Raw genomic sequence first — 13,247 nt, 5'->3', positions numbered from 1 at the left:
AAGATTTTGAAAAATCTGATAATACGTCCTAATGAGACCGCTATAAAATGTGGGTGTCCTCCTGGTGCACGAGCTGAAAGACACTAATGGCCTTTCTCATCTACTTTCACTTATGTATCATTGACATCAAGATTCGATTCCATTTAAATACTGGTAATTAATTGCATTAGTGCACCAGGAATCAGACTCGTGACAAATTTAATGGCTTTGAGCTTTTGAGTTCAGAGACCAGGATTTTTTATGAACTGAAAATGCTGCTCTATTCATCACACATTATCTACCGAGCTCCGGCACATAAAGGCGTCTCGTACTGAATCCGAAGGGAACAGCGAGATCTGTGCTCATTTATTCTTACTGCTCTCACTTCATCTACACTTTGTCTTTTATATGTCCGCCCAAAATGTCAGCCATGCTGTAGAGTATCAATCATGAAGCTCATACACCTCAAAACACGTCATGACTTGGTTGTATTAAAAGTAGTGGTGGTGTCAATCGATTAAAACATTTATTCAGATTAATCACGACAATATTCTGTGATTAACTGTGATTAACTGCACTAGTTGATGTGATCTGTGAAGTGCGGCTCAAGCAGTGAACGCTGCACATGTGACGCTCTTAGTGTGTAAACAGCATGGAGCAGCAGAGACAGTGTTCGTTCATAGCAGTTTATTATCTTCCTTGGGGAACAAAAAGTATACTTAAATGATTCAGAAATAGGTCTATTTTGGAACCACTAATTTGTACATAATTACTACTTGTTTGTAATTAAAATAATATAAATTTGCATTCATGTATACTGAGTATACTAGTCATATGTTATTTTTGCCACTATTTAATATAATTTAAGTATTTTTGTCTGAGCTGTCCAACTAAACATTAAAGACATATTAAACATGTTATTAAATGTTATTTGTTTTTTATTTTGAGGGGTGTACATAAACTGATAAAAACAAAATCAGGATATTTCACTACTGCAAGCGTCAGCTGTTATTTAGTCATAAGTTATTTTAGCTACATTTAACTACCTAAGGTAAACTTTTTAAGTATATCACAGTTTAAATATATCCACGCAAAATGAAAGATTTGGCACCAAATAACCTTAAAAATTTTCCTAGCTATTTCAGATTAGTAGGACCTAAATTAACTTTTTTTTTATTATTATTCTTGCCATTTAGACTTTCTACAGTAAGTACATGAACTAGTTTCAAACATAAAATTGGATAGGAATTTTTAACTGGCCCATGACTCTGTCTGAACTGGCTGTAGAAACCTTTGACTGGGATTCCTACCATCTTGTTTTCAATCAATTGAGTGTAATGCTGTCATGTAACCACTAGATGGTACGGAAAGCGTCTCCATATGAGGCCAAAGGGTCAACGTTTTAAAAAATGAAGTACCATGGTGCAGAGAAGCAGAATGTAATGTCCACATATGAGGACACAGGGTCTCAAGAGGATATAGTATATAAGTACACTATTATTATATTTAAATACACAACTTTTTTCACAGGGGCTGGCTAATATATATGTATATATATATATATACATATATATTAGATTAAAGTGCACCTTATCACCAGTTTAGCTCAAATAAAAATAAATATAATTGATAGCTGATAGTTGGAAGCGAAACCAGATCACCTTCTCAACACAAGAGAACCGCTCCCAAAAAATAAATCTGCATGTTGGGCGGGGGGCGGGGCAGATTACGATGGAGGTTGTGGTCAAACGTGGTGGCGTAATTAACTAATATGATTAATTGAAAATTGAAATTGAAAATGTTGTGTACACTCACCCTGACAGTGGTCCGGCTGTCGAACGTGAAGGACTTGATCTGTCCGTTCTCCAGGAACACCTTCAACACATTTGGTATCAGAAGCAAAGAGTCGTCCTTAAGCATGGTCTGAGGGAGAGCGAGAGAAAGAGAAGAGTAAAGAGAGAGGCCTGCAGTCAGCGACTCCCGGACCCCAGGGTTATTGAAGACAGAATGAAACATCAGAGAAAGTGCTTTAAAAGGTCCAGTAAGGAAATTAAATCAATTGCAGGGGGTGGGGTGGATAAAAAAGGGGGCATGAGCGCTGTAATTGGATGGATAACCTAAGAAATGAGGAGAGAGAAGAAGGCCTACATCCAGTCTACAAACAATTAAAAGACTCGGTCCCTCACAAACTCAGGAGGCAAACGTCTTAATTGAAGCAGAGAGCGCGGAACAGGGACAAAACCCTGCTTTAGGAGTCTGCGGGAGTACATTGTGGAACGATCAAAGAGCAGCTTATTCAATTTCTCCAGTGCATCCCTTTAATATGTATGTGCTTCCAGCGCAGTTGTTGGACACTGGGGCTGAATTTGTTCACGTTGCACAACACGAGCTCGGCTCAAGGTTAACTCTGTTTCTACAGCTTCCACAAAAAAAAAAACATTAAACCTTATGTCGTATATATCATTCCAGATTTCATCATCATTATTATTATTGTTATTATTATTATTGTATGTCATATAGGAATAGTGGGTCTTTGCTTGGTAATATATATTGTATTTCACTTGGGAATCTTAGCGTGCTTGTGGATGTGCTCTTACATATATCCATTCATAATGCATTAAAAAGAAAGAAAGATCTCATGCTGTAAAAACATGGGCTTTAACTAATTCCCTAAATGTTGCAGATTCTTGTAGAGACTAAATTCTTGATGCTGAACAAGGTTAGAATACAAATTTATCTCAGACAGAATTAAATTATTTATTGAACCTCTGTGATTCTTGTGATGTTTAAAGCCTTTATCTGCACTTTGCGCCAAGTGCAATCCAATACAATCTATTGAATGTACTTAATAATGTAGGCATGTTGAAGTTCATATTTGGTAAAATGTGCCTAAATAAACATTACATAAACATTTAAAAAGGCTTATTCCAGTAATCCTCAGTTGCTATAACAGTGTTTTTGCCCATTTTGATGTCATTTCACCTTAGAAAATGTTATGACAACTGACAGTAATCGTCAGCAAGGCTAAACAAGGCTTACCGGATTATAAAGCACATTGTGTAACACTAGTAAGGAACAGTGGTGTCGCCATGTTTTCCTTCTAATTTAGCAGAACACATCGCTGGGTGGTGAGACCTGTAAAGCTAAGCTAAATAAACAAAACTGTAATTCTTTAAAAATATATATTTTGAAGTCAAACAAGTGCTGGATGTCAATCTACACAAGATTTCTCCCCTGAAAACTGTTTATTTGGGTGAGTAAAGTGCTTCTGTTTATTTACAGTAAGCTAAGATTTCCAGATTTGCACTAAAGCTGGGTGCAGCAGCACTAGCTTTAATGCTGCTCAAACTACAGATATTTTTCCCTAAGCATACCTTAGACATTGTGGTCGTTTGCAGATTGTACAAAACTGCTACCTTCCTGTAACTTTACTCATATCAGTGTAATTCTATCTAAGATTCTTTCTCATATTTATATTGCATTACTCTATAGATTAGCATATACTGTACCTCTTTAAGGATTAGCTTTGATATGGAAGTATCTTGGATACTACCTATACTACAGTACCAGTCAGTACTGTTGGCCTTACAATTACATTCTACACGGACTCAACACACACCGGTGAGTTGCAGCAGCCAATCACACACAGCGTACTCTCAACCAGAAATGACTGTTCACCTGGAGGACTGCATCGGTAGTCTGCACTGAGGAGCTGACCCAGCACAATTTTTTATACTGTGAGAACATGGAAACTCCACCCAGATAGGGACTTGAACCCAGGACTCTAGTGTTAGGAGGCGAACATGCTAACCTCATCTATCCATCTATCTATCTGTCTGTCTGTCTGTCTGTCTGTCTGTCTGTCTGTCTATCTATCTGTCTGTCTGTCTGTCTGTCTGTCTGTCTGTCTGTCTCTCATACAGGATAATTTGTTCATATCACTATTAAATTTCCAGAGCTTTAAATTCTAAATATGTTTGCCAAACGTCATGCAATGGATGGAGGTGTAATCAAGCGATCTGGTTCCTGATTACACTTTGATGCTTCTGGATTTGAGAACATCAGTATAAACTGGTTTGAGCTCAATTTGAGAACATAAAGAGGAAGCGTGATGAAGGTGATGAAGGTGATGAAGCCTGACCCCACTCCCTTATTCTCTCCTTCTCTTCCTCTTAGAGAGGCGACAGCTGGCAGGTCGGATGAAGCGCCCCCCGCTGGCCCTTTGCTGATCGCAGGAGATGGATTGATATGATTGGGGGAGGCTCAGGTGAGGTGGTTGGGTCTTTACCGATTTGGGCCCTCTAGGCCTGATCAGCAAGCTTCTTCTTCCAGGAGAGCTGCACGCCCCTCCCATCGCTCCTCTTTTTTAAATTGGTGTGGGCAGCACCCGAGGGTGTTGTGTTCACTCTTCCTTGCTCACAAGGCAGATATGAGACTCTATAGGACATAACCCATGGAAGGAGATGTTAACATGGGTGCTGTCGACCCATGTGCAGCTAGAGGGGATGGCAGCTTTGGTGCTAATGAAAAGCTACAAATGAATGGACCTCTACTAACAACATTAGCGCTTATTGGAAAGCTAAAGGTGCATTTGCTCTGTATCTAATTACACTACAACAGGCTCAGGCTGGAAAATTCTACCTGTACTGGCTGTATATTGCTTTTTTTTTTTTTTACATATTTTCTTCAGGTTTTCGCACCTCCCCTGTTTGATGCAGACCAAGTTCAGTGTTTCTTATTTTTTTCATTTCTTATTTCTGTTTATATAATGCCCTTAACACACCAACTTCCACACAGAAGCTCATGTTTTTACTCTTGACTCTGGACAGACATTTACGTTATACTCTCAGTATTGCAGCATGAGCTATCATCAGGTAATAACCATAAAACAATCATTAAGTATAAAGCAATAAAAAATAGAGCACTAAAATAATAGCAAAAGAAAGTGCAGTTGAGTTTGGGATATGACCTACAGAAGCTATGTTTAAAAGTGACTCTGGCGTACCTTCATAGCATGAAAATTCAGGTCAGTTTCCTCTGCTGAGACGCACAAAAGCGCCACGCTGTTAAGATACCAACGTGCCAAAGTCAGAGCTCACCTGGTTCATAAAGGGAAAGAGTCATTTTGCGTCCTCACGATGCTAAAGATACACCGACATGCCTTAAATCCAGCTGCAGCTGTTTGATTACTTTACGTGCTCAACAAAACCTGTGAAGTCAGACTCTGCCTCTTTTTGAGCTGCTGCTGATGCTGTAGCTAACGCTCGGAGGAAAGCACAGTGACTCGGTTCTGATACATCAGCTCACAGATGCAGCCTTGTGCTGCTCGATCCACATCACCCTAGGAGTGATGAGGGGAAAGAAGAGCGCCATCTACTGTACCCATCCAGAGAGAGCAAGGCCAATTGTGTGTGCTCTCTCGGGGCTCCGGCAGCTGATGGCAAGCTGCATGACTGGGATTCGAACCAGCGATCCTCCAATCATAATGGCAGAGCTTTAGTCTGATTTTTAGGTCTTTAACTTTAGACCGTCCAAAAACTAAGCTTTTTCCTAAAATGATATTGTTCAGTCATTTTTAGTCAATACTCTTACCCAATTTCCATTCCATTCCATTTATTCTAATTCTTATTCCTAAACAACAGGACAAAGGCACTAATCAATCTATCAATAGATTAATAGCTCCCAATCTGGCTTCTGTGCTAAACTTTTTTTTGGGTTGAGTGACTCTGAAAACCTCCACAAGTCCACAGCCATCTCTTCTTCTTTCTTTCTTTCTTTCTTTCTTTCTTTCTTTCTTTATTTTACGTAACCTGTTTTTTGTAACCTTTACGGCAAGCTGCGGAGGAGTTCACAGCTGGAGGAGCACTTCAGTGAGAATAAGGGGAATCAAAGCAGAAGCTTAAAAGGTTCTGGCCGATTCCCCTTAGTTTCTTAACATGGTGAAATGGGTCTGCGCTGAAAGGCAGCTATCTGGGAGGGAATTCAGGCTTGGCCCCTTTGGGTAATGGACCTGCAATCTGATGCAATGAGATGAAGAGGGAAGCAGGAGTGAAGGTTCAGTTCAGTTGGAGGGTCTGAAACGACAGCTACGTGACATTGTCAAAGTTTATGAAGGCCGTCGACTTGAGTGAAATATTAGCATTCAGACTCGGCGGCAGAGATAATCCTGTCATGGGCTGCATGACCTTGTCATAACAAATCTTACCATTTACATAATTTATAGGCTAGCTGCTTGACGTTAGTAGAAGCTGGTAACTGCTCTCACTCTCTCGCTCACTCGCTCGCTGGGTTTCTCAAAGGAATGCTCGCAGCTCTCATTTCAGACCCTGGCATAAGCATGTTAACACAGGTTAAATGTGGGGGTGAGTTTTGTTTTGGGGGGGGGGGGATGAGGGAAAGGTAAGCGTGCCAGGCAGCAGGACATACTGAGTCTGGGTCGCTGATGGACACTTGCTCAGAAAAGCGCACTTTGGGGGGATTGGTTCGCAGGCGAGCTTTCTTGGCTGCACTTATGAAGGCAGATTTAGGTGACTGGGGGAACAAAAAACAGAGAGAAAAGGAGGAGAAAAATCATTATTTTGTCATTATCTTTCCTGATTGGACACATGCAAGCTGTGGACGCTATCGCTGGGGTCCTTTTCGAGAGGCGTTGAGAAAACAAAGGGAGAAAGTGTCTAGTGCCTGGTTGATCAGTAATTCAGTAAATCAGTTCAGACTTCTAAAAGAAAGGCACATTTCTTTAAAGTTTCATTACATGCATGAATGCAGGCGGCTCAGTAATTAGGCAAACTTGGCAGAAAAAGAAGCGTGACATGCTCTTGTACACAAAAGCCGTTCTTCGAGAAATTACAGACGCCTACAAAAAAAATTAAAATAAATAAAAAAGAAATTCAGCAAATAGAGTGTAGAGCGTAAAGGCTGAATATATTTAGTACAGCAACAGAAGAGGATGTTAAAAAAATATAAAATTGCATGGGAAGCATAATAGATGTAATGGATATCATCACCTGTTGGGGCTGCAGCACAGTGAGAACAATAGAGTCCTTGCAGCGTCTGCAGAAAGAAGGAGAAAAGAAGGACGGGCGGTGAGACACGACAGCAAGCGAAAAACAGACGTATCTAATCTGAAGAAGACATGGTAGATCACCAAATACAGAAAGCAAAGTCAGTCATGCGTCCTGACACAAGGCCTTTCTACCACTGGCGACAGTAAAGGATGTTACCTTACAAGGTCTATGACTCTCTCCCTGGGTGCGTCGCTGACGGGCTCCTCGTTGATGGCTAGGATCTGATCTCCGGCGAAAAGCTTGCCCTCGGATGGCCCGTCTGAAATTCAGGAGCACATTGGAGGGGTATACTATATGTTCTGATGAACTGATGGAGTTGTTTGTTTATTTTTTGGGTTTATTTGCTAAAATAATCAAAAATGATTATGTGTGAAGTAATATGACACATGAGATTAATATATAATATGCATTAATATTGTGCCGAACTGAAAATGCACTCATTGTCTCATTGTCAAAAAATAGCAGCACCCAGAAGAAATCAACCAACAGGAATGAAGCGTGCAAAGTCCTGCTGGAAAATGAAATCCACATCTCTATAAAAGTTGTTACCAGCAGAGGGAAGCTGTAAGATATGAAGTGCTGTAAGATTTTGAGGGAAAACAAAACTGCACTGACTTTAGACTTGATAATAAAACACAGTGGATCAACACCAGCAGATGACAGACATGTCTCTCCAAACCATCACTGATTGGTGGAAACTTCACACTAGACCTCGATCAGCTTGGACTGTGAGTCTCTCCACTCTTCCTCCAGACTCTGATTCCTCTCTTGATTTACAAATGAAATGTAAAATGTACTGATGGTCAGTGATGGTTTGTTTGGAGAGATCTGTTGAGTCATCTGCTGGTGTTAATCCACTTTGTTATATCAAGTTCGGATTTCGTTTTCCAGCAGGACTTGGCACACTGCCCACACTGCCAAAAGTACCAATTGGTCTTATATAATATTCCAATATTAGGAGACACTGATTTTTGGGGTTTTCATTGGCTGTAAGCCATAATCATAATCATCAACAGTAAAATAAATAAATGCTTAAAATAGATCACTCTGTGTTTAATGATATTGATTTTTTTTGAGATGCACTAGTACTGCTGCCACCTCAAGAGCTTGAGTTGAAGGCACTGAAAGATACTGTGCCATGGCCAGCAGCATTGCCAGACCTACTGTATTCCTGATTGAAAATGCTGTTGGGGTGCTGGTGGATGCCTAGCACAAAATGTGGAGGAACTGCATCAACATATTTAAGTAGCAATGTGTAGTTCAGTAACTGTTTCTGGTAATATTTTATCTTACTTCCTTATAGAACAGCAATATGACCATTTCTTTCTGGGCGCAACTGTTTCTTTAATGATGAGTGTAACTTGACAATGTACATTTCTAAATCTCATAAGCTACATGATCTGATCAATTGATTCCAATATCAGTAGCGAACGTACAGAGGCCTGTTTTTTAGTAAATGAGACTGGTTGGCCTGGTGGACCAGACGCCTGATTTTATCCCAGTGGGTTGCAGAAGTCTGGTCCCCAGGTCCTGCTAGAGACACGTGTCCTACCCGCAGAGACAGAGCGTACAATGACAGGCCGTTCACTGCCGGCGATGAAGCCGAAGCCGTGGATGGGGTGGCGCTGGATGCAGACCTGTCGAGCTGTGCCAGGGGTCAGACTACCACTGTCCATACCATCCTGACTCTCCTCTAACATCGCAGGGCTGGAGAAAAAAAAAACAGCAAATAAAGAGTTTAATAGTTAAAAGTACATTTTAGAGTAGCGTAAAAGGTGCAGGATTTCCCAGTGAGCACTGCTCTATTGCTCTATATAACAAAAATAGCTGCTGAACACTGCAAAAGTCTCCCTGAAGATGCCAATTGTGCATCTGGGAGCACAAACCCACCAGACAGTTATGGAAGACCATGGAAGGCTTTGGATACATCATTTCAAAATGTTAACAGTCTGTACATCAACATTTTTTAAGATTCTCTTTTTGTATATTAGATTTGTTATATTCTATTTTTTCCACCGCATCCTAGCATCTTTTAGGGATATAACGTTTTTTTCATATTTTTTGTGCATTTTCCATAGTATGCAATATAAAAAAAGATTCTGTTTGCTATACTTAATAAATCATCAATTTTAAGCCAGTTCTTTTGTGTGTAAAATATTACTTTTACATTTTAGTGAATATATATGCAAGCTACAAAGCAATTTATGCTATACATTAAACACATAAAGGTAATATTGCTATTTTGTTTACCTGTGCATTAATCTCTCGAGACACATTTAACACTGACAATGAATTTAGTGCCGTTTTAATCTCATGAGATTTTGTCACACCCCTAAATTGTACTGTTAGCATTCTGGGAAATATAGCATAGACTGTATATAAATACAACAGAGAATGTAAACAGAAATAATATATATATATATATATATATTTTTTTTTTTTTTTTTCACCCCTAATAATTAACTAACTGCAGACACTTTTTGAACTGCTGCATGGCAGCATTGCCGAGTACCATCATAGCGCTAATGCTCGGAGGAAAGCACAGCGACTAGGTGCCTTGTGCTGAATGACGTTGAATGGCCTTGAGAGTCTTATAAGCAAAGAGCACCGTACAATTGTGCTCTCTCTCTCTCTCAGACTCCAGCAGCTGATGGCAAGCTGCATGACCGGGATTCAAACCAGCGAACTCCAGGGTCATAGTGGCAGCACCTTAGTCCACTGAACCACTTGAAGCTAAACAGAAATTACTTTTATTTTGTTTGAAAATAAGATTAGTTCAAGATTCAACATTAGTTCAAACAGAACCGATTTAATTCCATCTCGTGTCACAGCAGGCTTTGTTTTGAATTAGAGAGAGCTCTGCTTTCACCATTGCCTGCTTTATTAGGCGTGTCGATGAGCTTGTTTACCATGCCTGCTTTCCAAATGCTCTTCACCATTGTAAGTAGGACATGAGAGAATTGGGTGATGCTTCCTTGCATAATCTGTTACACCCCCCCAACCCACTTTACATTCAATGAATGATGATTAGGCGGCGCACCTGTCGCATTCTTTTGGATGTCCATCCTGGACCTGGGCCATGCCCTGAGAGGAGAGGACAGGACGGGGCGAAGTCTCACTGGAGCAGGATTTCTCTGTTTCACACTCATTCACCTAAAGAGAGAGAAAAGAGAGAAAAAGAGACAAAAAAAGTGAAAAAAAGAAAAATACAACCACGGTTTACTAGACCTGGCGATATTTGCTCTCCCCCTTAGCCCATGCATGGTCATGTACAGGGGTGGGACAATAAACTGAAACACCTGGTTTTAGAGCACAATAATTGATTGTTGTGACGGACAGTTCTGGTGGAAACAGGAGAGTTGAGGTGCACATTGAATTCTGCCGTGATTTGATCAGCCGTGGTTTTATGTTTTTTGGATACAATCCAGGTTAGCACCCGAACATCCCTTTCAGACAGCTTCCTCTTACAGCGTCCACAGTTAATCCTGTTGGATGTGGTTGGTTCTTCTTGGTGGTATGCTGACATTACCCTGGATACCGTGGCTCTTGATGCATCACAAAGACTTGCTGTCTTGGTCACAGATGCTCCAGCAAGACGTGTACCAACAATTTGTCCTCTTTTGAACTCTGGTATGTCTCCCATAATGTTGTGTGCATTATAGCAATATTTAGAGCAGAACTGTGCTCTTACCCTGCTAATTGAACCTTCACACTCTGCTCTTACTGGTGCAACGTGCAGTTCTGGGAAGCCGGAAAGGCTTTGGATACATCATTTTAAAATGATGTTTTGGGATAAATATAATTTTTTGAGTGTGTACATTATAATTTTTATCTTTTTGTATTTTAGGTTTGGTAAAATACAAACATGATTTACGTGCAGAGGTTCGGAAATTGCAGGCAGCTCCTGCAGATCACCGAGTCTTGTAGAACTCGTAGAACACTCCAGAACTCCATTTCGCTCATCTGGCAATATTTGCTCTCCTCGTTAGCTCGTGCATGGTCATGTATTTTAATGGCCGTCCTGGTTGCCACCCCATATATGGTTACGTTAAGCAGTACAGTGACATTTTGCTTTCTCGTCTCTTGGCGAGAGACTCTGGCCATGCCGTAATTCAGTGCCACATAAACGCAGTGAGAGAAGCTGCTTGGAACAGGAAGCAGGGGAGCTGCTGGCGCTACTCGTGGCGTATTCCAAAACACATTTGTCAAAAAGTGCTTTTGTGTTTCAGGTACTGTTGTTGGGAAGCTGGACAACCATCTAATGGCTGTGCTGATGGATAGGCTGCTAAATGGTCTGAACAACAAAGCAGAGCTAGCTTTAGCCCTTAGCTGTCATGTTTTGGATTTTAAAAAGCCCAACGAGGTTCAATATCTCTTACAATTTAAGACAGGTTTACAAGAAATCTAAAATAACCACCAGTGAACCACTTATAATAACTACAATAAGATGATTTAAATCTGACAGGCCGACGCTGAAATGCTGTGGACATTAATACATACATACATATTGGAAAGAAAATAAGAGAGCACTTAAAAATGATGAGTTTCTTTGATTTTACCAAATTGAAAACCTCTGGATTATAATCAAGATGGATGATCACAAGCCATCAAACCACCAAACTGAACTGCTTGAATTTTTGCACCAGGAGTAAAGCAGCATAAAGTTATCCAAAAGCAGTGTGTAAGACTGATGGAGGAGAAGATGATGTATGAAAAACAACCAGGGTTATTCCACCAAATATTGATTTCTGAACTGAAAATGAATATGAACTTGTTTTCTTTGCATTATTTGAGGTCTGAAAGCTCTGCATCTTTTTGTTATTTCAGCCATTTCTCATTAGCAAAATCAGAGAATCTGATTCAAAAACGTAAGTTTCATATTTTACATTATATATTATACTATATTTTAATGTTGTGCACTTCAAAATATCTTTTATAAATCAGCTCACGCCAACTGCTGTCGTGTTTCTTGGCTGATCTGTTGATGTCTGGTTCTTAGTACTCCAGTGGTTTCTGTCTTTATCAGCACATTGCAAATTGTTGTATTGGCTAAGCCCAGCGCTTGTGCAGAAGCTCTGATTATTTTTTTCCCTGTATTTTGGCTGAAAACTGACTTGTTTTTCTACCAAAAGCAAGTCCATGGTCAACATGGTGGCTTGTCCATTAACAACAAACCTAGTGTTCATAGTTAAAACCCACTGCTAAAATCAAGTGGACATATTCAGAGTTATTGATTGCTCTGAATCAGTTTATCATGGCAGACATTTGCAACCAGAAGTGCTTCTTAATCACGTTTAAATATTTTTGCAACAGAAAAGAAAAGTGGTTCTAATCTAGATATGCATCTAGATTACATTTATTAAGTAATAAAATCTGAAATTCATATATCATGCTTTTCAAGCATTTTCAGACATTACTGTACTATTTTGAAGGAAAAACCTAAAAAAGTAAATGATTGTAGTGAATAACAACGTGTGCAACTTTTTTATATGTACATTCATTTCTAATTTTCTCCCTATTTTTTCTCCCAATTTATCTGGCCAGTTGCACCCATTCCGATGCAACTCAGCTGTATATCCCCCCTATCACTAGTGATGCCCCAACACAAGGTGGGTTAAGAAGACTAGCACACGCCTCTGCCTCTTTTTGAACTGCTGCTGAGGCTGTAGCATTGCCTTGTAGTATCACAGCGCTAACGCTCGGAGGAAAGTGCAGCGACTTGGTTCTGATACATCAGCTCACAGACGCAGCCTTGTGCTGATCCACATCACCCTAGTAGTGATGAGTTATAAGGGGAAAGAAAAAGCGCCATCTACTGTACTGTACCCACCCAGAAAGAGCAAGGACAACTGTGCTCTCTCGGGGCTCTGGCAGCTGATGGAAAGCTGCATGAACAGGATTCGAACAAGTGCCCTCACAATCATGGTGGTAGCGCTTAGCCCACGGGACCATATGCCATGGTATCTGTACATTAATAAATCTAAAACACTAAATAAACAACTTTAAAATATTAGTAGCAGTTAATGCACTAAGAAATGTTGACACTGATGTCAATATATAATATATATATATATATATATATATATATATATATATATACATATACACACATACAGTATGTACTCAGTTGTTGTAGCATGCTGTGAAGCCAATTAGCTTGCAGTCCTCTGGGAAATGCAATCAAGGTTAAAATGCTTTTTA

General features: G+C 40.0%; 1 protein-coding gene and 1 long non-coding RNA gene across 3 annotated transcripts in view; both read right to left on the bottom strand.

Moving 5' to 3' along the window:
• Positions 1–13,247, bottom strand: part of frmpd3 (FERM and PDZ domain containing 3) — a 147,164-nt gene that overhangs the window by 16,053 nt on the left and 117,864 nt on the right. For both annotated transcript variants that reach the window (XM_022683724.2, XM_022683726.2), the window contains exons 3-8: positions 10,087–10,199; positions 8,599–8,753; positions 7,203–7,305; positions 6,987–7,032; positions 6,406–6,510; positions 1,795–1,902 (exon numbers count right to left, since the gene is read on the bottom strand). In XM_022683724.2, the coding sequence (XP_022539445.2) occupies positions 1,795–1,902; positions 6,406–6,510; positions 6,987–7,032; positions 7,203–7,305; positions 8,599–8,753; positions 10,087–10,127 (558 nt within the window). In that variant the 5' untranslated portion in view covers positions 10,128–10,199. The remainder of the gene's footprint in view (positions 1–1,794; positions 1,903–6,405; positions 6,511–6,986; positions 7,033–7,202; positions 7,306–8,598; positions 8,754–10,086; positions 10,200–13,247) is intronic.
• LOC125804807 (uncharacterized) overlaps positions 1–13,247 on the bottom strand; it is a 163,667-nt gene that overhangs the window by 120,032 nt on the left and 30,388 nt on the right. The gene's annotated exons all lie outside the window — the stretch shown is intronic.

This window comes from Astyanax mexicanus, chromosome 10, assembly GCF_023375975.1.
Source record: "Astyanax mexicanus isolate ESR-SI-001 chromosome 10, AstMex3_surface, whole genome shotgun sequence".
NCBI classification, from domain to species: domain Eukaryota; kingdom Metazoa; phylum Chordata; class Actinopteri; order Characiformes; family Acestrorhamphidae; genus Astyanax; species Astyanax mexicanus.
This window is presented reverse-complemented; position numbering and strand designations above follow the sequence as displayed.